The 24,933-nt window shown below is 45.4% G+C and overlaps 1 protein-coding gene across 2 annotated transcripts; it reads left to right on the forward strand.

Annotated features, from left to right (window-relative positions):
- Nucleotides 1-8,869: 8,869 nt before the first annotated feature.
- LOC117042102 (C-type lectin domain family 2 member D-like) lies at nt 8,870-23,766 on the forward strand. 2 transcript variants are annotated; one of them, XM_033141578.1, is made up of 7 exons: nt 8,870-8,894; nt 15,171-15,372; nt 18,592-18,717; nt 19,338-19,531; nt 20,136-20,239; nt 22,761-22,922; nt 23,653-23,766. In XM_033141578.1, coding segments are annotated over exons 2-7 (714 nt in total). In that variant the 5' UTR covers nt 8,870-8,894; nt 15,171-15,245; the 3' UTR covers nt 23,654-23,766. The 2 variants fall into 2 exon arrangements, with proteins under 2 accessions (XP_032997469.1, XP_032997470.1); XM_033141579.1 differs by lacking the exon at nt 8,870-8,894 and adding an exon at nt 14,694-14,790.
- Nucleotides 23,767-24,933: the final 1,167 nt, after the last annotated feature.

Below are 24,933 nucleotides of genomic sequence, written 5' to 3' on the forward strand. Positions count from 1 at the left end.
TTATACTTTAATTTTGGGTCCCGGATCGGGACCTCTCTTATGTTTGGGCAGTCGTTATCCGTTATTTTTAATTTTGGACCTGTATCAGGTCCTCTCTTGTGTTTGGGGAGTAATTTGTTGTTTTACGCTGCACGCGAAAGTATACATGCTTATAAGGTAATTTGTTGTGTTACACTACATATTGAAGTATTTATGCCTTAAAGGTTTACAGTGTATCGGATCGATCATTTTTTTTATGTTCGGCTAGTGGTTTGTTATTTTCATGACTTTATTGCTACATTATTGTACAAGTATTTCCTCTTATGAAGGGGGTGGATGTTGATAGTGTTGCTGGTGTTTATATCACAGTTTTGATGTGGACACTGTTGGCACTGTTGATGCTCTGCCCTTTCATGTCGAGTTCTATATCAAAACAAATGGTAATGTTTATGTCAGATAAATGCTTATGATATCTCTATTTTTTTTTATATAACTAAAACAAAAAATTTAATTTAAAACAAAAAAAGAAAGATGATATGTCGGAATACGTTTCACGGATCCGCCATGGATTCATATTTATTTGGTTATTTTATAAGTTTTTCGAGGTCTACTTTTGGTATAATTGCGCGTAAAAGTGAAAGTGAAAGCATGAATGAATAGTGTGATTCACTTACAAGATTAATCCGCCTTTATTTTGTAGATCCGGTCATGTTCAAAGTTGTTAATGAGCGTTAAACTTGCTTCCCGCCCTTTTGGAGGGCAGCAACAGTGATTTTATTGGTTAAAGTACTAATGATGATGTCACGTTTGTTCCCTAATAAAAGGCAGAGGCACCCCGCTTAGGCAGGAGACCGCACGTTCTTTAGGAGAGTTCGTTTATGTTCTTTTAGTTGGGTTTTAGTTGAAGTCAAGTTTAGTTTAAGGGACTAGGAGCGGGCTGGACGGGTTGGATGGGTTTTTCTTTTAGTTAGAGTTAGATCGCGGAAGATCATTCGGTTTAGCCTTAGTTAGGTTTTCTTTAGGTTTAGCCTAGGGCTAGAATTGCGGAAGATATTTCGGTTTTAGTTTATTTAGTTAGCCTCGCGGAAGATTGGGCGCGCAGGGTCTTTAAGCTTAGGAGAACTTAGCTTAGGGACGAGCCTACGCGGGTTCTGCCGAAGCCACTAAAGATACAACCGGTGTCTGTCTTCCTTTGGGTTAACGGGGGAGTAAAGTAAAATTTTTAATTTTCTGTAAATTGGTCCGTCTATTCAGAGTCAGGGTATATTTTATTTCACGAGGCAACGTTTCTTTAAAGAAGGCAATTAGGAACTCACACACCACCAGAGTCTTCAATTGGCTTACATCATCCTTCAGACTGTGAGGCTTGGCCGGCGACCGTGCTCAAAAGCACGCGGAACGCTGGCCACTTTCCCCGCAACTGGTACCTCGTGCATAACCAATCCAAGGCCGTGCACGAGGAGCTCCAGCACCCAAACCCCGACAAGTCAGCACGGCTTTGACTGGCCGGCTAAACCAGGTGAGGAGAATCTGAAACCGTAGGTGTTTTAGGGACTTCCTGTGCATGCGAAGACAGGCTGCAGCAGATTGAGCAGACAAGACCAAGAGTGGGTCCAACAGACACTGTATGCGCTACTACCACTTCCTCTAAAATAATAAAAAAAGCAAACCTTGAAGTGAGTTCCACAAAAGCAGATTGAGGTTATCTTTTGGGGAACTTGCTTTATGGAACCTTTTCCCCGCCCCCAAAAGGGTGGAAGTGAAAGGACAGCTTTCGAAACCCCCTTGAGCAGGCATGGCCAAACTCGGCCCTCCAGATGTTTTGGACTACAACTCCCATCATCCCTAGCTAACAGGACCAGTGGTCAGGGATGGGGGTTGTAGTCCCAAAACATCTGGAGGGCCAAAGTTTGGGGATGCCTGATTTACACCACGGGTAGGCAAACTAAGGTCTGGGGGCTGGATCCGGCCCAATTGCCTTCTCAATCCAGCCCACGGACAGTCCGGGAATCAGCGTGTTTTTACATGAATAGAATGTGTGCTTTTATTTAAAATGCATCTCTGGGTTATTTGTGGGGCATAGGAATTCGTTCTTTTTCTTCTCCTCCCCCCCCCCCCAACATGGCCCGGCCCCCTCACAAGGTCTGAGGGACAGTGGACCGGCCTCCCGCTGAAAAATTTTGCTGACCCCTGATTTACACTGGCTTTTTCGCGGTGGGCGGCGTTTCCCGCGTAGGGGTGGAGGGAGGCTGCCTCCCCCCTCCTGCGTCACGGCCGCCGCGTGCTGGGACGGCCGCAGCCAATCTGCGGGGAAGGTGGTCGTGACCGCGGGCAATTTAATCTCAGCGCGGCCGCCGGCACCATTTTATTCATTGCCTATTCCTCGGGTCAGGATTTATGTAGTCTCTGTTGCTTCTCCGATTTTGCTCCCTCCTGCTGCTGCTGCACGAGGCGGCTTTTTGCCTTTGCCCCTAGAGAGGCTTTTGCCTTTGGCTCCAGCAAGCCTCCCGCGACTAGCTGCTCAGACTGAGGCTCCATTAGCTGCGCGCTCCTGCTTCTCAGCTGCTGGGGCTGCAGCGTTGTTTTTATTTTGCTCCGCAGGCTTCTCGTACAGTTTGCCAGCGGCGCGTTTTATTTCAACAGAAAGGAGCAGCAGCGCGCGACTTCTTTCTGGGTGGGATCGTTTCGACTCTTCCGCGCACACCCCTTTTGCTTCTCCTCCGTGGATTTTGTGAGAACGGAAGGCTGTGCGCGTGTTCATTTGCATTTACCGAGCGGGTGGGTGAGTTTGCTCGTTGTTTGAGCTGCAGCACCGATTGCGTGTGCTTTGGTCTGGGCTCTGTCCCTTGCCTCTAGGGGCTCCCTGGTAACTTTGGGGTTGCTTTGGAAATCTACGGTACTCTGATTCCTTGTTGGCTTGGAAGTTTGCGTCCTGACTATTGCACGATTTTTGTTTGCCCAGTTCGGTTTCTGATCTTTAAGGGGCGTTTGATTAAGGGCAGCGTGGTCGGCCATTTTGGGAGAGGCACGTGGCCCTGTCCCTTGTTTTGAGTAAAGGGCGGGAAGCGGCTCTTTTCACCAGCTCTCAACTTGCTTGCTGGGATTCCTCTGTGCTTTTAGGCGCGGGCTTTTTTTTTGTCCGCCCCCCCCCCGCTTGCATCTCCCCTTCCTCTTATTCTGACCTGCATTGCGACACCTTTGTTCAGATTCACTCTGCGTTTTCGCTCCTAATTTTCTTCCCGGTTTCCCTTGTTGCTCACTGGGCTGCTCCGTGTGCCTTTTTGCTTTTTGCCCAGCTGTAAAATAAAATTGATAAAAGTAAAATAAACAAAAATTGAAGTAGATTAAAATAATTAGAACTAGTAATAGGAAATAAGTAATAACAACTCTAGCTTTCATTTGAATACATTTTGTCCTGCTTAAGGATACTGTATTTGGATTCTGCAGTTGGTTTGGTGATTCTTGCTGATGGCCTGCCTGCTCATTTTGTGCTTATAGTTGCTGGTTAGTGTGGTCAGTATACAGAGGCTGCTGGCTTTTTAGTGTCTGCAATACTGCCTCTGACCGCCTCCTGGTGTTGCAGGCAGTGTGTAGCCAGTGTGTAGGTAGTACTAGACAGTCGTTTTGAAGTCCCATCTGTTGTAGGTAATACTGGTCTTGTTTGATTGCGCAGTACTGGGCACAGGTGCTGCTGCCTGCCAGTGTGGCCAGTATTGAGCTTAGCTGATTTCGCTGCATTGTGAACAGTACTGCCGGCCAGTGCAGGCAATTCTGGGCTTGGTTGATTACGCTACACTGTGCACGGGTGGTGCTGGCTGCCAGCCAGAGCTGGTAGTACTGAGCTTGGTTGTTTGCGCCTAAGTGGTGCTTGCTGCCGGTCTGCTTACACAATATCAACCTTAGTTGACTTCTTCTAGCCTGGGTAGTGCTTGCTGCTGGCCAGTGTAGAGGGTCCCGAGCCTGTTTTACAACACTGCACAGTGCCCTGGTTGTGTTGCTGCTGGCCTGTGTGGACAATACTCTGTCATCCGTTAGTCGTTATTTCGGCTCCTTATTGAATTGACCAAGTCGCCATGCCCGTATACTCTAAGCAGAAGGTGGCCGTTTCCCCTCCACGCACCAGGCGTGGGACTGTTAGGCTTCCTCCGGCAGCATCAAGGCGTGGAACTGCTAGGCTTCCTCCTGCCCAAGCCCGCGCTAGTCAAGGGTCTGGTTTGTTACCCTGCCAGGTTTCTCGGACTGCAACGGGAAATAGGGTTGGTGTGACTTCTGGAGTCATACCCCCTACCCAGACTGACATAGTGCTCCCATCAAGACACAATCAAACCTTCGTGTGTTTCAAGGAGGCGCTTGCAGACTTTGTCCATACCTATTCTCGCCTGCTTCCGGTACAGTTGACGCCAGAGCTTCCTAGCACGTCGTCCGTTTCGTTTAGCCAGTCCTTGACACCATCTGCTAGCATATTTCAGGGCGCCCAAGCAGCCAGCCGTCCTGTGGCTGCAATAGCACAGGCTCAAGGTGTTGCTGCTGCTGCAACGTGCAGGGGCCGAGTGGCTCAGGGGTTTCGGTTGCAGTAGCTGAAAAACAGAAGAGGGGGCCTGGTGGGGATCTGAATGCTGGGCCTAAGTCTCCGGCAAAGAAGTGCAAAAGGAAGCGTAGTGGTAAAGGAAAGAAGAAAAGGCGCAAGGACGACTCCGATGATGAGTCAAGCACGTCAAGTTCAGATGATAGCGATGCCTCGCTTGATTGTTATTGGGGTGAAGGAGAGGATTTGGGGGCCCTCCCAGACTGGTGCTTGGAGCGGAGAGCCAATTCCCACCGCAAACAGTTTGGGGGAACTCTAGAGTGGAAGGACAGGGCTTTGGTCGAAACGGTAAAGAAATCCACGCATAACAGTACAGGCGCTATTCCTGGCGCTGTTCCGGGCTATCATTTGAGCACAAGATTGCGGGCAAAAATTCTGAACGGAAAATATGTGGACGTATTCAAATTAGCACCGCCATGGCTTGTGATGCGTAGGGGAGAGTCAGAGCGCAGGAACGGGGCACCTTGGGTCGAAAGGTCCTTCGACAATTGGCTTGACGGTTTCCTTGTTTTTATGGGAGTGGTATCTATGGCCTACCCTAAGCGGGCGTGGCATCTTGTCAACTACCTCAGAATTGTAAGGCAGAGGTGTGCATTGGCAGGAGAAGCTGCCGCAATTGCTTATGACACAGAATTTCGCCGGAAGGCTCCCCACTTTTCCAGCATCAGATGGGATCAGGTGGACCAGTACTTATGGTCCGAGATTCTAGATTCGGTAAATTACAACAAACAGCAGGAGGCTAGCAGGCACCCTAAGTTCGCCTCCAAGCGTAAACATCAACACAAAGTCTGCTGGGATTTCAACGACGGGACTTGCCAGCGGTCGAACTGCAAATTTCCCCATGAATGCGAGAGGTGCCTCGGTGCTCACCCCCGCATTTCTTGTAATTGGGATTAAACAACACTTTTGGGGGGCTGGGGGTTTCATGCTCGGGGAGACCCTGGCGCAGCCCCAAAAAATTGGGGCGTGCAAGACACACATAAACAAATAGTTGCTTCTCGCTTGCAAGCTTCCCCATTAAACTCGATTCACTTAAACGATTACTTGAATACTTAAGTCCCGAGACAACTTAATACATTTGGGACGGTTTCTTTTCATTGATTTTCAATTAAAGACATTCCAATTAATAATAATTTGAATCTTGCCACATTAAAACACAAACAATAAAACCAATATTACAATCTGAATTAAATAATTTCAAGGGCTTCCCATGTTCTGGAGGTCAGGAGACGGTCTCTTTCAGTTGTTCCTGGGTTCATCTCGTTTTCCCCCCCAGCTTCATAAGTCCAATCTTAACCCATTATTTTATGCAGTCCTGGTGTGTGACTCTCGTATCCATTAAATCCATATTTCTATTCTAATGCAGGAGGCAATTTCTTGTTTCTTCATTTACTTGTTTTTATATAGTCCTCTCCGTGATCCCATCTTTGATTTTCCGCTTTATCTTCCTGCCTCAGGGCTCTGTTCCCGCTTTTCTCAACAGATGCCAACTCTCCTTCTTTTGATAAGACTTATGGCGTGGCAGTCTTTAGGTCTTTCAGACTTCCATTGAGTTAGTATTTGAAATATATGAAATTCCATAGAAAAGCAATGCCGTGGGATATATATAATTGTTTGGTGAATGTTTGGCTTAGCTCATCTTAAGATCCATGCCTGCTTCCCTGGGTCCTAGGGAAGCGAGCCAAATCAAAATTTCACATTTGCATTCACATTGCACCATATAATGAAAAGGAAATCCATGCAATCAATTATGTGATATATTCCCCGATTGTTTCCACCCCCCCTCGGGGAGGCTGCCGTTTCTTTTTCTCCTATGCCATAGCCGCCATTTTTCCCCCCAGCCAAGCCTCTTCATATCTGATCTTATTTTTCCAGTTCTAATTGGGGCTCTCTGCCGAGAGCTACGCAAATTAAATATTGAATTCCTTTCTTGCAAGGTTTGAATAGGAGTCATGATAGGAAATGCAGAAAAAGATAAAGCCGTTCACCTCACGATGGAGCACCATGATGAAAGTCCTTTTCAAATCAAAGCTCATCCAGTGACTGATTTAATTAGCAAGATTTTTTTAAAAATCTCCTCCTTTCCAGGACACGCCTGTTTCTTAGTCCAAATTTTAATGATTTTAGGAAACGGGGATATCCCGCTCTGGAGAGTTGCCAATTCATGCAGTGCAGCCTCACCCAGCATCCGTGCCCCTGCATCCTGTAGTGAGTGGCAGTTACTGGATGAACTGCAGGTGACGGCCAGTCCCCACCTACCCAGGGGGGTCGGCAGGGATAATTACCCCCATATTACCCCTGAAAACCTGCACAGTTGGGGTCTGGTGTTCTAGGAAACCGGCCATTTGGGATGGTTTCAATCAGGGCTCCGATTCCTGTTTCCTTTGCCCTTAGCTCCAAGGATCCACCAAATCAAAACTGGTGTGGTATTCCTATCATGCACGATTTAACATTGAACACCATTCAATGTTAATGGTGGTGCAGGGGCTCTCAATGCAGTTTCTGGGCTGCCTCCACCTTCCCCGAAGGTAGCCAGGCTGAATAGTTGCTGGGGTCAGGGAAGCTGCACCACCTGAAGGCAGCCAGATTCCCCAGCTGCGTGCAAGCAGGAGTTGGGGCAGGGATCTCTCAGCTGGGGGGGGGGGAGGCTTAGCTCCCCAGCTGAGCATTCACAATTAAAACTGAAACTTTCCAGAAAACCACAAAGCCAACAAACTTGCAGCTTGTGAAAAAGCAGCGACGCAACAAATGGGAAAAAAAGCAAACCAGCCGCAAATGAATCAAAATCACAAGAAAACATAAAGCAACACTAACTCAAACATGATTCTAATGCTTACTCTAACACTAACCCAGTCCTAAAATTAACCCTAACCCAGAAATGGTCTAGTTAGATAGTTTTCTGATTGAGCCAGTACATAGGCATATTTATCAGTGAATTACTACATTTGGTAATGTGCAGCGGAGCCTCTCTGTCTTTGCCTCGTGGTTTCCTGGTAACGCTAGATACGGCAGCTTCCTGTGTTGACAGTGAGAAACCCAGCGTTCTCAGCTTGGATTTGCAGTGACAGGAAAAAAATAATGGGTGCTGACTGAATTTCTGTTTGTTGTGCACCTGGCACATGAACTGTGTTTGCGCTATAAGCTCTCGATCACTAAACCATTTGTTTTTAGGCAAGCCTAAATCAGGCATAGGCAAACTCCGGCCCTCCAGCTGTTTGGGACTACAATTCCCATCATCCCTAACAGGACCAGTGTCGGGATGATGGGAATTGTAGTCCCAAACATCTGCAGGGCCTGAGTTTGCCTATGCCTGGTCTAAACCAACGTGCAGAATCATTTGTTCTTCAGATATAATTATTCTGGAATGCTTCCAAATGCTTATTGTGCGTGTTTGCGAGGAAGCCAAAGAAGTTTATTATGCTACGAAGCTGAGCAGAGCAATCCTAGCCACGCCTACTCAGCTCTTAACTCCCAGGGAAGTAAGGGTGGTGACCGTTGCGTTTCTAAAGAACAGCAACGGTTTTCCCGCAGCAGCAGCTGTGCCTCAGCACCCGCCCTTCCCATTTGTTGCCAGGCTCTGCTGAAGGGCCTCAAGAGACGACACGCTGCTCTTTCCCCCTGCTTTTATACATTTATTTTAAATGTATAGGATTTGGAACCATTCATCGTGGTTTTCACGCTTTCCTCATTTTAGGATCGCAGCTGCCTTTTCTTTTTTAATGATATTTGCATCCCGCTTTTCCAGCAACAAATGTTGAGCTCCAAGCAGTTTTCAATAACTGCATTAAAAAACAAACAAGCCTTGAAATCGCTATAATATCAAACGTTGTGCTTCCCCGGTCCCCGTTTTTTCCTTCCAGTGGCTGCGCAGCAGCAGCAGCTACAACAAAGGCACCAGGACCTGTTCCTGGAGTTTTCTGGCGGGAGTTTTCTAACTGGAGTTTTCCTGGAATTTTCTGACAGGAAAGACCTGGCTCCGTTGCACAGGCTTCGCAACTCCCAGGTTGGTGATGCTGTGGTAGAATGTCGTTGATTCTGTGGCATTTTGCTCATTGCACCGATTTGTTTGGCTGCTCGGAGAGCAACTGCTTTGGCTGACGTTTGTCTCCACGTGTGCATTTCAAATTTTAAAAGTTCAGATTGTTGTAATGCCCCTTTCAAGCCTGCGGTTTGCCCCAGACGGCTAGCTGCAAATGGACTCGAGCTACTATTGAAGGACCTCTGCTTTTGCAGCCAATAGGTTTATACGTCGTGGCAAAAAATCAGAGGAAAGAGTAAGTCCCCCCGGAAAACGAAGAGGAGGAGGACCGCCGCGGCTGCTCTTCGAGAGGTAAGGATGTCTGCCTTGTCCAGGAGAAAAAAAATCTTTAGAACCCGATATGAACAGATTCTAGACTGTGCAAGCAGGTCTGGTGGGTGGGAGACGTTGTAATTGTAAAATCGTAGAGATGGAAGGGACCCTGAGGGTCCTCTAGTCTAGCCCCCCTGCAATTCAGGAATCTCATTTAAAGCATCTAGGGCAGATAGCCATCCAGCCTCTCCTTAAATGAAGAGGAAAGGCGACTGAGGAGGCAGGAATTCGGAATCCGCATAGTCTACCCCCCTCCCAAATCTGCCTTTCAAATTAAATATAACGTGCTTGCTTCTAGAGTGTGGATCTTGGTCGTCTGTGTGGGGAATAAAGGAGTTCTGCAAAGGCGGGAAAACGCTGTGCTGAATTTACACAGGGGGCTCCCCTCACTTTAGGGAGGAAGCTTTTGCCTAGCTTCTATCATACAATTGTTTTTACTCTATTCAGGGGCCAGATTGGGGGGGAACACATGTGTATGTGTGTATATAGAGGTCGCCCCAGCACATGGCAAGAATCCATGGCTGGCATCGCCATGTTAACTCAAACCTGATAGGGCTGAAGAGTTTCTGAATAATTCTGTGGCAGTATTTAGGTGTCTTTCGGCAGATTTGTAAAAGTTCATTAATTTAATATATGCTGCTCTGCTGAGCAAGGATGATTGCGTTATCAGTAATTTTGCGTGTGTGAATGGGCACCGTTAATGCAATTCTCACTGCTTTGCGCTTCACAGCGTTTCGTTTCTTTCTGGCCATGCTGCTTACAGTCTTTTTCCCCCTCGTGTGCTTGCGCATGAAAGCAACTTGGTATAACAGCTTCATGCATCAGATGAAGGGCACTCTGTTCCGTCAAAGGTTATAGCATCGTGCATTTGTTAGTCACTCTAAGTCAGGGGTAGGCAACCTAAGGCCCGTGGGCCGGATGTGGCCCAATCGCCTTCTCAATCCGGCCCACGGACGGTCTGGGAATCAGCGTGTTTTTGCATGAGTAGAATGTGTCCTTTTATTTAAAATGCCTCTCTGGGTTATTTGTGGGGCTGCCTGGTGTTTTTGCATGAGTAGAATGTGTGCTTTTATTTAAAATACATCTCTGGGCTATTTGTGGGGCATAGGAATTCATTCACCCCCCCCCCATATATAGTCTGGCCCCCCACATGGTCTGAGGGATGGGACCAGCCCACGCTGAAAAAGGTTGCTGACCCCTGCTCTAAGTAGACGTTTTCTCGCTTCTCTTTTCCAGTTCTGCAGAGAACCAGCAAGTAACTTGAAACCGAATTAAAAGGGGCCAGGGGCTTTGGGGAAGTGATCTGTATCTGAGGGTGTGCAAACTTGGCTGTGGATGTCACTGTGTTTTACAAGGCTTCCTTTAGCAGGAATATCTGCCCCCTAATGCTCTTAACTCCCTCCCAGAACATTTCTATGAACCCCCACCTCTAACCTGTGAAGCTTTTCTTAATTGAAGCATTTCATTTTAATCTCTTCCTGAGTTTTGTAATTTGAGTATAGTCTTACCATCTTCTTTAGACTCTGCTACAATGAGTCAAAAAAACAGTGCTTTGCATGCTTTATAAACCTGCAAAACCAGGTGGCGCTGGAGAGCAAAAAAAAATTCTAAGCGGTTTTTACATAGTTTTTTTTCCTTTTGTTATAACGATTTAATTTCTGACTTATTTATAGCATTTTTTCCGTGTGTGTAGATCCACCCCTTGTCTCCTCCTTTTCTTTAACAATTGCTGCACTTCTGAAATTTAGATTGTAAACTTCTAGGGGCAGTGATCTGCCTTTTTGCATCACTTGTCCTAGTTCTTAGTGGTTCTGGTTTAGGTTTGGGTTACTCGTGACAATTTAAGGTGGAGACATTTATTTAACTTATTTTACTTTGTTACTCCACAGCAGTTAACAACACCAAAAGAAACGGGACACATCAGAAAACACTCAGCACAACAGAAGTCCTCATTCTGTTGTGCTGAGTGTTTTCTGATGTCTCCTGTTTCTTTTGGTGTGTTAACTGCTGTGGAGGCAAAGTGTGGTATTTGAATGAAGAAACGGAATGGAGAATTATTAACTAAATTATCTCTCCTTTATCGGATAGTTCTCTCTCTCTCTCTCATTGGCACCTGGCCTTAAACACTCAAGGCATTCAACACTTGCCACCAGGCTGTACCTCAATGGAAAGTGTTTGGAGGACAGGAGAGGGGAATCAGATAATTCCTTGGCAGTGCTTGAACAGCACATTGGACCCTCCGAAAGCTCTGCAAGTGAAGGCAAGAAGGAGAGATTGTTAGAGCATTTAATGCTAAATAGAAATTGCTGGTGGGTGGGTGGGGGCGAGAAAAGAATGGAAAGAGAAGGAATTTCTAGGACAAAGAGAGGGAAAGATGGATGTCTGGAGGGGACCAGCAGGGAGTGGTAATGAGTATACTACTTTCTGATATGCCCCCATGGCAGCCATTTTGTGACTCATACCAGCAGCACCTTATCAAATTCCACATATGCCCACACTCTAAAGAATTTGGCAACCTGGACCCATGCTATTAACATATATACTCGACACACCACATCAGTGGAAAATTGAGGCTGCTGGGAGGTCAGGTGGGTGGAACAGCTCATGGCACCATCCACTCAGGGGATTGTTTGTTTATTTAAAATAATTTACATACTGCTTTTCATTTGACACCCATGGTTGTGTGTGTGTTTTTTTTAACTGAAATAAAATAACTACTATCCCAAAAAAGTATAACCGTAAAGCATCACATGTCCAAGGTCATTAAAAGCTGGCGTCAGTGGTCAGGATATGCTCATATCAACAGATACGCTTTTAGTAAATGAGATTATTGCAAAGAGTAGGTGCCACCAGTTTCCTTGTCACGAGATAAAGAGTTTTGGAGGTAGCAGCAGGGCTAAAGGCGTCCTATGAAAATCTTAGCTTATTGGGCAGTTCTGTAATTTATTTATAAAAACATTTATATGCCATCCTCATACAATATCAGAGAGGTGTGTAGCAATATACAAACTTTTTATACAGTGGAACCTCTACTCATGTACGGAACCCGTTTCGGGGTTCTGTTCGTGAGTCGATCCGGGTCGCTGGTGGAAGCACCGTTCTGCGTGTGCGCATTCGGCGGCAGCACCAGAAGCCACTTCTGCGCGTGCATGAATCGCAGCAAACCTGGTATTTACTTCCGGTTTGCCGCGGTCGCGAGTCAAATTGTTCGCGAGTAGGGGCGGTGGAAAGTCGAGGTTCTACTGTATTTTTTTTTTAATTAAAAAAACAATTAAAAGCAGTGCAATCAATCACTAAAATGACTGGCTACTCAAGAAAATTTTATACAACTGCATAGACCTGTTGGCATAAAAATACCTTCAAGAGAGACACCTGAAATTCATAAGTGAGGATCTCTGTCAAATCTTTCCTATTCCACAAAATAAATGCCCAACTTTTGCTTGAGGCTGGTGAAGCCCCTGTAATACAGGGGGCAGCTAACAGGGCTCCTCTGGATGATCTCGGCGACACGAGGGTTCAGGTGCTCAGGGCTTTGCACATCATCACAAGAGCAGCCCGTGCAGATGTTTTAGCAGTGTTGTCACACGCTGTCAGTCATCTTCCTCCCGATCAGCTGTCTAGCTTCTGCATTCTCTACCAGCTGAAGCTTCTGGAGCAAGCCGAAGGCCAGCCCTGCATGAAGTACATTGCAGTAATCCAGTGTCAAGGTTACCAGGGCATGGACTGTACTGGCCGTTGTTATCCCTATCCTTGTATAGCCAGGGCCGGATTCAGACCTTTAGAGGCCCTAAGCACTTAAAAGACTTTGGTGCCCCAAAATATAAGCAACAATAGACCATTAAATAAAATCTTACTTTTCAAAAAGAAACAAAAACTACAGTAAGATGGAAAATAATGCTTCCATCTATACTTCCACTTTTTCTAATTGCAAGGTCTTTGACCAGATCGTTGAAACTAATCTTACATAACATATGCTTCGTAGAGATAAGGCATGCAGCCTGCCTTGTTGCATAGTTGTTCTACATATTAAAATCCCAACAAAGACATTGCAACTAGAAAAAGTAGGAGATTTTTTTTGCTTCTGAGTAGAACAACATTGGAAGGCTTGTGGCAGAAGGAGGTCTCTCACCCCCCCCCTTCCTATTTCCCGGTAACAGTATCTGCTCCTCTATTGAGGAGGGCTGGCTGATACCTGGTTTTCAATATTGTGATATATCACCTGCTAAACATTGCAATATACCAATATATCATGATGCTTTGAACCAAGTGGGAATAATAATAATAATAATAATAATAATAATAATAATAATAATAAATTTTATTTATACCCCGCCCTTCCCCGCCAAACTGGGCTCAGGACGGCTAACACCAATAAAATCACAACAAAAACATAAAACAATTCATTGAAATACAGATTAAAATACAATTTACAATTTAATTTAGACTGCAGCCTCATTTTTAAGTAGCCCACCAATCACACCAAAAGAATGAAACATCAGGGTTAAACAGAAACCAACCCAAAGGCCAGGTGGAACAGCTCCGTCTTGCAGACCCTGTGGAAAGATGCCAAATCCTGCAGGGCCCTGGTCTCTTGTGATAGACGGTTCCACCAAGTCGGGGCCAGTACTGAGAAGGCCCTGGCCCTAGTTGAAGCCAACCTAACATCCTTGTGGCTTGGGACCTCCAAAAAGTTATTATTTGAGGACCTTAAAGTCCTACCCGGGACATACCAGGAGAGGCGGTCCCTTAGGTACGAGGGTCCTAAGCCGCATAGGGCTTTAAAGGTCAAAACCAGCACCTTAAACCTGACCCTGTACTCCACCGGGAGCCAGTACAGCTGATAGAGCACTGGATGAATGTGGTCCCGCGGCAAAGACCCCGTGAGGAGCCTCGCCGCGGCATTCTGCACCCGCTGGAGTTTCTGGGTCAGCTTCAGGGGCAGCCCCGCGTAGAGCGAGTTACAATAATCAAGTCCGGATTAATAATCAAGTCTGAATAAGCCACCTCTGAAGCACCTGACAATCAAACCTGCAAGCCGGGATCAAACCACTGCAGGGTGATTCACTGCGTCATTTGCAGTCGTCCTCTTCTCCAGGTGCAGTGCTCGTTCTCTGCCTGTTTAATTGTTAGCAAAGCCTTCTGACCCAGATCAGGCACAAAGATGAAAGGAGAGAGAGAGATGTGAACTCGGAAGGTTTTTTTCAAATTCAGTTCAGGTGGAGCTTCTCTGCTCCTCAGGAACAGACCTTCCAAACTGTACCTCTGCCCAGCTGTCATAGCCTGGAATGACATCTGGGGGAAAAAAACCCACACGATTTTTAGGCTGTTTGGTGGCTCCTTTGAGCAACTATATTCTTTCTGCAGCACCCCTGTGGGGCTCAACAGCCCAGTTATGTCACCCCTTGCCTGCTGAGCTGGCAGCCTCTCACCCTTTCTTCGAACACCCTCCCTCGTGGAGGGCTCCCTCAGCCTCCTCTCCTCTCCCCTCTCCTTGGGAGTCCTCTGGGGGGCAGCCGCTGCTGCTGCCCATGGTCCTTGAACTGCCTCAGCTCCTGGCAACCAGCCCCCCTGGCCCAGCCCCAGAGGCATCATTCATCTGGGAAGCTTGTAGCCAGGGCTGCTGTATCGAAGAGCCTGTGCAAGCCTTTAGGAGTCAGAGAAGGGAGAGGGCATCAGAGGAGGGAGGGAAGGAAAGAGGGACAGGGGTCAGTGTCCCTGACACAGCACATGTTCAAAAAAGCCATTTCCGTTCTGGGTTTTTCCACCAGCCCAATTAATTACTGCATGGATCCTGAAGGCTGCTTTGTCCTCAGCAAAAGCTCAGCGAAGGAACTTAACTGGGTGTGGGTGCCTGTCTGCTGCTGCAAGTATCCCGGTAAAGCTTGTATCCCTCTCTTGGCGTTGCTACAGTTGGCAGAGTAGCATTTTTCTTGCTGTTTATTGTTTGTTAGGGACAGGAAATCAGGTTAAGAGCTTTGCAGTTTACAAGGCTAGGAAATAGCCTTCTGTGTCTGTTTGAATCCAAGGATGCAGCTATGGGAAAACAAAAACCCTTTGTGGTGTTAATGCTGGGAAACAGTCCACTATTGGCTCCGGCTGTATCTCTGTGTAAATAAACCATATATCGTAAAAGGCACCACAGTCTCCGCTGTGCGTCATTTCCAAAAGGAAACATGGACTTTGGATGAGGGTTTGGAACCCCTGGAAGCGTTTGGGGGTAGCATCGTGCAACAGTATGTTTTATTTTTTCCTCAGCTGAAGGTGCTGTCAGAGGGGAATTGATCTCTTTTGCCTGGGCTCTTGGCGCTGGACAGCAATGAGAGAGGAGAAATGATAATCCATGAAGCTGATGCTGTAGAGAGACACAGCCTGAGAGCGTCTGAAGAGACAGAAGCTGCCCATAGAGGCAAGAAAACCCATGACTTGCGAACACCTTTTCCCAGCATAAGAAAGGCAGGTAAGTTGAAAAAGCTACAGAGCCTCCTTGACAGCTGCTTGTGGTGTGTATGGGTGCATGTGTGTAGCCTGTGAGGTAGCTGTGTTTTCCCCTGGGAATTGGGGCAGGGATGGGGAGCCTCTTGCCCTCCAGATGTTGCTGAACTAAAAGCCCCACTATTCCTGCCCCTGTTGATTATGTAGTCTGGGGCTGATGAGAGTTGGAGGCCACCAACATCTGGAGGGCCACCAGTTCTCCATGCCTAGTTTAGAAACCTGTTGGCATTTGTTACAGTGTGTGAGAGAGAGAGAGAGAGAGAGAGAGAGAGAGAGAGATGTTTATATGCTGCATTAATCAGTTTGGAGTATCTGACATATCCATATTCCTGATTTCCAATCATTGACCACACCCTCTAAAAATATATGATTATCTCTTTTTAGTTTATTGCTGAAAAATTATATACTGCTTTATATTGTAACAAAACATCTCAGCAATGAGAACAGTTAAAAACAAGTCGTAAAAAACATTTAATTTCCTTTTAAATGTATTGTTTTTAAATGTTTTCATTGGTAATGTGACTTTCTTGTAAGCTGTTTAGAGGTTTTGCACATTGTCCTTGGAGGTCTGGCTGAGCAAGAGTCATGTGGAAATTTCTGCAATCGGCACACTGGCGTGGTTTTCTGCAGAGCTTTGGCCACATTCTTGCAGATCCTATTAGGATTTGTTTAATTGAAGTGAGCCTGTTTTCCTGATGTATTTATATACAGCTGCTGGAATGTATAAACTTGAGGTATACAAGCCTTTCCTGTTTGGAGGATTATCCTTATTAAGCCCTGCAAAAATTTAGCCAAAAGATTGCTTCAATCTCTCTGCTTTGGAGCAAAATCAAATTTTGAAACCTAGTATCTTTTGCATCAGTAGCTGAGGATTAGCATTATATATACAGCATGTTAAAGGTTTTCTGTTGCATGGCCCTCTGTCACCCCAGATTCCCATTTTTATTTTTATTTTTGCAACCCTATTAATACAAGCACCAGGCCACTCATTTGCATCTTTGCATTTCATTAGCTCTTCTGAAGTGGGGGGGGGGACTACCAGAATGACAGTATTCAGAGAGCCTTTTAAAAAGTTACTGGGAACCAGACAGAGGGCCTTCTTGGTAGTGGTGTCCGCCCTGTGGAATACCCTCCCATCAGACATCAAGGAGATAAACAGCTATCTGACTTAGAAGACATCTGAAGGCAGCCCTATTTAGGGAAGTTTTTTTATGTTGGATGTTTTGCTGTGTTTTTAATATTCTGTTGGGAACCGCCCAGAGTGACAGAGGCAACCAGTCAGGTAGGCGGCATATAAATCAAAAATTATAACAGTAACAACAACCACAACTATTGTTATTATTAATAATAATTTGCATCTCAGGACTTATCTACACTTTCTCTTGGCCAGCTGCTTCCCTGGGTAAACTGCTCTTTAGCGCTCAGGTCAGAGCAAATAGCAGTTCAAACATTTGTTTCAAGCAGCTTAGAAATACAGAGGGGTGCCTGAAGAATAGTGAGATTAAAAGTCCCCTTGACTCCTTGCTTGGCTTGGAATAGGTTGCTTTTGTTCCCTCCATGCCCAGCATAGAAACACAAGCAGTTGGCTAAAGGGCGAATGGAGGGCTCCATCTGGCAGTCATGGTGGTTCTATGCTGGGGCCCCCCTCCTCCCCGCCCGTCCTCTTCTCCCATGCCCAGTGTAGACGTGGTTAATGGATAGAGGAAGCCACCTGCCCCCATTCCAGCAGCTCAACAGCCCAGTTATCTGCACACAATTCTCTTTTCCCTAGAGCAACCAGATAAGTGGTTAAACAGAAGCCGAGTTTTATATAGCGAAGCCTTTGGTTACAAGGATATAAGACTTAAATAAATTGCTGCAACATGACGGCCAGAAAAGCAATTGACAATGGAGGGGAGTCCATATTCACTGCTGCCAAGTCACATGACCACAAAATGTCATCTTTGGCTACTGCAGCATCTGGAGAGCTTTGGCTCTGCTTAGGATTCAAGTTCAGTTTCAAGCCTGTATGTCTGTGAACTTGAAAGGGTATGGTCAGTGCTTCGTAAGATCTCAGAAAACAGCCGAGGGCTGAGCTGGACTTCAGGGGTTGATAAATCTGTCTTTGCATCATTTCTGTCCATCCTGCCTCAAATATACTGAAAGGTTTGAAGGTGAGTCACATTGGAAAGGCCTTCTGCATATCCTCAGATAATTGAAGATGCATGTCAGTTCGGTAGATGGACTGTGGGGACCCAGTCCAAATTCTTCAGCTATAGATAAAAGACTGGGCGTATAAGACGACCCCCAACTTTTCCAGTTAAAATATAGAGTTCGAGATATACCCGACCACAGATTCTCCACCCGGCGTATAAGATGACCCCCGACTTTTGAGAAGATTTTCCTGGATTAAAAAGTAGTCTTATACGCCAGAATATACAGTAAATGTCTTATTTTGTTTTCCTTCTTGCTACTCCTAGTAGAGATCAGTTCTTGCCCCCAAAGGATGAACCCCAGAATCGCCTGCCGAGTTTAACATCTGCTTTGTGGATGAACTGGATGTGGCCGTCCATGAGGTGTAGCCTCCAAATCGTCCTGTGGGGAGGGGGAGGGGCTGTCACTCATATTTCAGTAAGAACCTGACTGGGTCTCCAAAGGCTGCTGGCTAATGTGTTCCAACCCCAAATTAAAAGAATTCTTTGAGAATAATTTAGACAAAGGTACAGAAATACGTATGGTATGGGAGGCAAGTAAAGCATATACAGTAAGAGGTTACTTTATACAACATAACCCGTGACTTAAAAAAGAGAGACAGGAGAAAATACAAAAAGGTTTTGTGTGAAATTAGACAAAAAGAAAAGAGCTGGGACAATCGCCAACAAATACAAATATTACCTGGCAAATTAAGATGCTGCAGAGACAGTTAGCTATGCTTACAACGCAGGAGATAGAAACAAAATTGAAATATACCAACCCCAAATTCCTGAATGCCGAAAAGAAATAGATATTGCAATAATATCAACAGAGTTCTGGTATTAGCAACCCAGTTTGCCATGGAGGTTTTAGTTTATTGTGTGTGTGTAGTGTGTGTGTGGATGGGGCTACATGTGAAACACCCCTTGTAGGTGAGATCTGTGTTCTTCTTACTTCTTCCCTAGCAATGGTAAATAAAGACCCTTATTTGTGTGTGTTAATTTCATTTTAGGGGGTCACCCAAATTATTGCTGTAGAAGAATCGCGCCAAAGCGCACCATCTTAATTGAATCTATCATCATCATCATCCTTCTCCTCCTCTTCCTCCCCCTCATTATTGTTCTTGCTGTCTGGAGAGGTGAGTTTTCGGCCCGTTTTCTTAGCGCTTTCTTCCAGGCCTGTCCCAGTCATGACCTCTGTCTGCCATCAGCACTTTGGCTTCTAATGGCCAGTTTGCACTAAGCAGCAGCAGTTAGGAAAACAGTGGACTTTGACGGAATCAGTATTATCCATGCTCTTGCCAATGGCTCTCTGGGACTTTGGCCCTGTTTAGGGAAGTTTTTAATGTTTTATGTTTTATCGTGTTTTTAATATTCTGTTGGGAGTCGCCCAGAGTGGCTGTGGAAACCCAGCCAGATGGGCAGGGTATAAGTAATAAAAAAATATTATTATTATTATTATATTACTTTGGAGGCGATATTTCCCAGCTCTAACCGAAGATGCCGGAGATTGAACCTGGGACGTTCTGCACGCAAAGCAGATGCTCTTGTCACTGAGCAACAAAGCTCCCCCAAGTTGTGCGATTCTTCTACTACTACTTCTCATTCCACTCTCCCAAGAAGCATCTGAATCCAGGAGCCACAAGAGCCGCTTATTGATTCCTTCTTTGCCCTCTCCCCCCAGTCACAGGTTGAAATGGACAGGAACCAATGTTATGTGCAGATCACAGTTCAGAGCAGAACTTCCTCTCTCTTGCAGGTGGGGAATCCAACCAGACTTGCCCTGATGCGAATAACTCTGCTGTTTTGGGACCAGCATGCCCAGATGGCTGGGTTGGCTATGAAAGGAAGTGCTACTTTTTCTCAGAAGAAGAAAGAAACTGGACTTCCGCCCAGAGCTTTTGCATTTCCCAGGGCTCTTCTCTGGCTGCGATTCAGAGTGAGCTGGAAAGGGTGAGACCAACAAATGTATAAATGTTTGTGAGAATTATCTCCTGCAAAGCGCTAAGGAAGAGCTATCCTTATGGAAACATAAAGAGAATCTGTGAGGTAACTTGGCTTTGTCATAACTTATAAATAAATAAATTTGTCCAGTAGCACCTCAGAGACCAACTAAGTGTGTTCTTGGTATAAGCTTTCGTGTGCATGCACACTTCTTCAGATACACTGAAACAGAAGAAGTGTGCATGCACACAAAAACTTATACCAAGAACACACTTAGTTGGTCTCTGAGGTGCTACTGGACAGTTGTTGTTTTTGACTGCGTCAGACCAACACTGCTACCTACCTGAATCTTGATGCAAACAAATTATCCATCTTGCAGCCGTAATGGGGATTATAGTTCAACAAAATCTCAAGGCCGCAAGTTCTCCATCCCTGCCATATACTCTTCCTTCAGCCACTTTCCTATCCTTTTCAGCAAAGCTTTCCTTCTGCTATCCAAGCCTCACTTTCTTTGCATCTCCAGTCTCACTGCCCACGTCTTGTTCTCCTCCCTCAAGTGGCATTATTTGAGGTGGAGGACTCATTTGGAGGCATTTTGTGTGTTTGCCACCAGGTGTTCATGCTCCGGTTCAAGGGCGAAGCTGACCATTGGATTGGCCTCCGGAAGGACTTCAATGACACCTGGATATGGGCAGATGGATCAGAATACAGTAACACGTGAGTCCTTGTCCTTCTCCAAATTAGGACTAAGTAGGAACCATGTGAGTCGATACGAAACCTGAATCTGTGACCAATAATCACTCCAGAATGTGAACTTCAAGGAATCAGAATTGCACTCAAAGCATAAACCTCTCAGTAACCTTCCTGATATGTCGGGGTTTCTCACCTCTGACTATTCACACAGAAACCATCCACACTGCAAACAAACTCCAGCTAATGTTCTTGAGCTACCTCTGTTGTGGAGAAAGTGGATGGGGATAATGATGATGATGGTGATGATAATAATAATAAAAATAAAATATTTCTTTATTTATTATCTGGCATGGTTTCCATATCCAATCTGGGTGGGTGGCTCCCTTGTTGTTGTTCACTCGTGTCCCCATGGGCCAGGCACGCCTATCTTTCACTGCCTCCCGCAGTTTGGCCAAACTCATGCTAGTCGCTTTGAGAACACTGTCCAACCATCTCATCCTCTGTCGTCCCCTTCTCCTTGTGCCCTCCATCTTTCCCAACATCAGGGTTTTTTCCAGGGAGTCTTCTCTTCTCATGAGGTGGCCAAAGTACTGGAGCCTCAACTTCAGGATCTGTCCTTCCAGTGAGCACTCAGGCTGATTTCCTTAAGAATGGATAGGTTTGATCTTCTTGCAGTCCATGGGACTCTCAAGAGTCTCCTCCAGCACCATAATTCAAAAGCATCAATTCTTCGGCGATCAGTCTTCTTTATGGTCTAGCTCTCGCATTACTACTGGGAAAACCATAGCTTTAGCTATACGGACCTTTGTCGGCAAGGTGATGTCTCTGCTTTTAAGATGCTGTCTAGGTTTGTCATTGCTTTCCTCCCAAGAAGCAGGCATCTTTAAATTTCGTGACTGTTGTCACCATCTGCAGTGATCATGGGCATAGCTCCCTACAGAATATTAAAACATCCTATCTGAAAAAGGAGATTATGGAGCTGGAAAGTGTTTGTGAAAGGGCAACCAAAATGATGGGGGGGGGGGATGGGAGCAGGTTTTCCTGTGAGGAAAGGTTGCAACATTTTTAGGTTAGGGAGAAATCCAGTAGCAGGGGGCAGCCCAGCTGTGCATATATTGTGTACAATGTGGAGAAAGTGGATAGAGAAAAGTTTCTCTTTAAGAGAGGTTTAGAGAAAAACATGGAGAATAAGACTGTCAGTAGTTCCTAGCTACATGGGCTATGTTCTCATGTCACTGTAGCTGGGAATGGCAGGTGTGGAGAATTGCTCTTGCACTCACAGGCCTTTGGCCTCATCCAATAATAATATTACTTATACCCCACCCATCTGGGCGGGCCTCCCCAGCTACTCTGGACAGTTTGTAGCAGAACATTAAAAACATAATAAAACATTAAAAACTTCCCTAAACAGGGCTGCCTTCAGATGTCTTTACAAGTCAGATAATTGTTTATTTCCTTGACATCTGATGGGAGGGTGCCACTACCGAGAAGGCCCTCTGCCTGGTCCCCTGCAACCTCACTTCTCGCAGTGAGGGAACTGCCAGAAGGCCCTTGGAGCTGGACCCCCAGTGTCCGGGCTGAACGATGGGGGTGGAGACGCTCCTGCAAGGAGAAATCCTTGTTCTCCCACTCTCATAATTCTTAAGGTCAATCAATTAAGCTGAAAGGTGGGAGATTTACAAACTATGGAATCCGCTCCCACAAGACAGACAACTTTAGCAGGGAATGAGACAGGCTCATGGAGAACAAGGCTGTTGATGAACCCCAACGATGGGTCATACGCTGCCTCCAATAACTGAGGCAGCATAGCTTTGAATACAAGTTGCTTTGGAACAATCATTGGGGTTCTAGTAAAAGCATAAGTATTTTATTTATTTGAAAACAAAGGAAACAATACAAAATGTCAAGTAAGTACAGATCATCTGTCATACAACCAAAGTACAAAACCACACAGGGTGAAGCTTATCCGTGGATCAGATCTCTACATAATGTTACAGGTGGTTTGATTAGGGAGGCAGATCAAGAAACATAAACCAGGTACTCTCAAGATTTTTTTAGTCTGCTGTCTAACAATCCTTCTATGCTGGGCTAATCTCCAGTAGTGCTTTCTCCCAGACCAGTAAGCAAGCCATGGAATGTAAGAAAGCAAGCCATGCAACACAGGCCCCAACTGAATGGATTCCAGAAAGGAGATTCGGACTAAATCCCAGGAAGAACTTTCTGACAGTAAGAGGTGTCTGACAGTCCTTGGGAGGTTGTGGTCTCTCCTTTATAGGAGGTTTTTAAAGAGAGGTTGGATGGCCACCTCTCAAGGGCTCTTTAGTTGTGATGGACACAGTGGGACTTTCTTCTGGGTAGACATGCGTAGAGGGTTGCACCGTAAGTCTCTGAGATGGAGAGTTATGAAATACTGATAATCTGGAACTAAGCTCCCATTTCTAATGGATCTGATTATTGTCTACATAGTTTATGACACTGTCCTACCCATGCAAAACAGAGCAACCAACCTGGCTAGCCCATCTCACCTTTCATTCCTGTGTTGCAGGTTGGTGGTGAAAGGAAGCGAAAACTGTACATCTCTAAGTAAGGAATTTGTCATTGCCTCCCGTTGCCACATACCAACAAAGTGGATCTGCAATCACCCTGATGCGTATGTGAGGAATAAAAACTCTACAGCAGGAAAAGTCATATGCCAAGAGGAATTATGGTAAGTCCCAGGGATGTAAGAAACCAACAATTTCCATTCTGGCCCACATTAATCGCAATCAGCACTGTTTCCATTCCGCTGCATTTTGATTTCCTTCTAATGCTGCAATATTCATCACACTGTCTACTATTTAACATAGTTTGCACAACTTGCATTTGTTTCTGTGTAAAGGAAACATCAAAACAATATAAGAAAGTGTTTAATGGCATGCCATTTGTGGACATCAGGACGGCAACAACAATCAGGTGAACAAATACTGATTGTATTTACTTGATTCTCTGGCCACAGAGCTGTCACAATTCTCTGACATCCCTAGTAAGCCTTTCCATTGTATGACCTGGATACTATTTCTAGATGGAATGGCAGCAAATTGGTATGTATGGAAACCAATTTATACCAAAGCTGGTGCGTGTCAGGAGGAGTGCTCACAGAGGAGTGTTTTGTATGAAGCTTGTTTGCAGCTTCATATGAAACCTCAAATGATCTGAACTAGGCTTCAGTGCCTGCACACTTTCAACCTGATCTTTGCATAACATCAGCTAGAAATTTCTTACTTTATAATGAATCTTGAAATCTGTCACCAAGCAGAGAACGAAAAATCATAAGCAGAGACATTGGTCTTCTACATCGAACCTAGCCATTTGCTAACTATGTAGAAAGGGCACAAGTTGATGGTTTGTTGATTTATACCATTCTGCCAGAAATCCATCAATTGTTTCTTCTATTTCAGATTGTTATTAGAGTTCCGAATAGGACCACATTTCCTTGGAAAGAACATTATACCCTGAGGACATGAGTCAATATCTGTGCAGCATGTGTAAATTTCAGTTTAGTGTTACCTTGTTTCAAGGTTTTTTACAAGTGTATTTATTTATGTATCATAACATTTTTGAAAAACAGCAAAATGGTTTCTTTTGGTAAAAGATCTTTTAAGAAGTTATGTACATGCCTTTTATTTTTATTATTTTTATGTGCATTTTTTACACAAAAACAGAAAAGAAAAACGACCTATCCCACATCCCCTTCCCTCCACCCTCAGTTGTACAACTTTCTTATCAATCTCAAAATACAACTAAATGTCTGGTGACTTCCCTTCTACCCTTTTCTTGGTTTCTTTACTTTTCTTCTAAATAGTGTTTTCCAAATTTTTAATCTTCAACGTTCTTTCTCTGTTAAACGCTGTTAATTCTGTTGATTTCTATTCTGCTGGATTTACTCAAGACCCGCTGGGTTGTTTACTTGTTTATACTGGTTCTTAAAATATTCAATAAACATCCTTACATTCTTTGTCATTTTTTTCTCTTGCCCTGTTCCTTATACCTGCCAATTCAGCATATTCAAGCATTTTAAACTGCCAGTCTTCCTTAGTGGGTGCTGTACTCATTCTCCACCTTCGTGCCAATAAAACTAGCCGCAATAGTGGCACATAATAATTTTTTTTGTTTCTTAGGGGCTTTTGTTGTCACCATTCCTGTAAGGTCCTCTGTTGGTTGCTCATGAGTAAGCAGGCAAAACTCCGAATTTCCTTTAAGAGTTTTATTGTGCAAACTATGTACAGTGCAGAGCTAAAAAGTTCATGTCTGTATCAAGCATCGTCAGAATCCAGGAATGGCCCCTTCCGGTTCTGACCCCAACAAAAGAGCTTCGGTATACGGAAACCCCGCCTCCCATCCTTTCGTTTCACTCCTTGGCGCCTTTGGGGCGCCAGAAGCTGTGTGTCTCTTTCTTCGCCCCTTGAGCGAGAGGAGTGCGAGGGCTCTTTAGCATCCTCAGAGCCTTCTCCCTCCATTCCCTGAAAAGCCTGCCCCTCCCCGCTTGAAGCCTTGCTGCTCCCTCGGCTGCCAGAGGAGGTGCTGTTGGCCAGGTGGGACCAGGGCTCTCTGCAGCATCCCAAGAGCCCTTGAACCACTTTGTGCTACGCCGGGGGCAGTTCCCTGACATCCACCCCCCCTCAAAGCCCCCTCCCCGAGGGAACGGACCTAGCGGGCAAAGAGGGGGTCGTCCCCCAACT

Source organism: Lacerta agilis, chromosome 2 (genome assembly GCF_009819535.1).
Source record: "Lacerta agilis isolate rLacAgi1 chromosome 2, rLacAgi1.pri, whole genome shotgun sequence".
Classification (NCBI taxonomy): Eukaryota; Metazoa; Chordata; class Lepidosauria; order Squamata; family Lacertidae; genus Lacerta; species Lacerta agilis.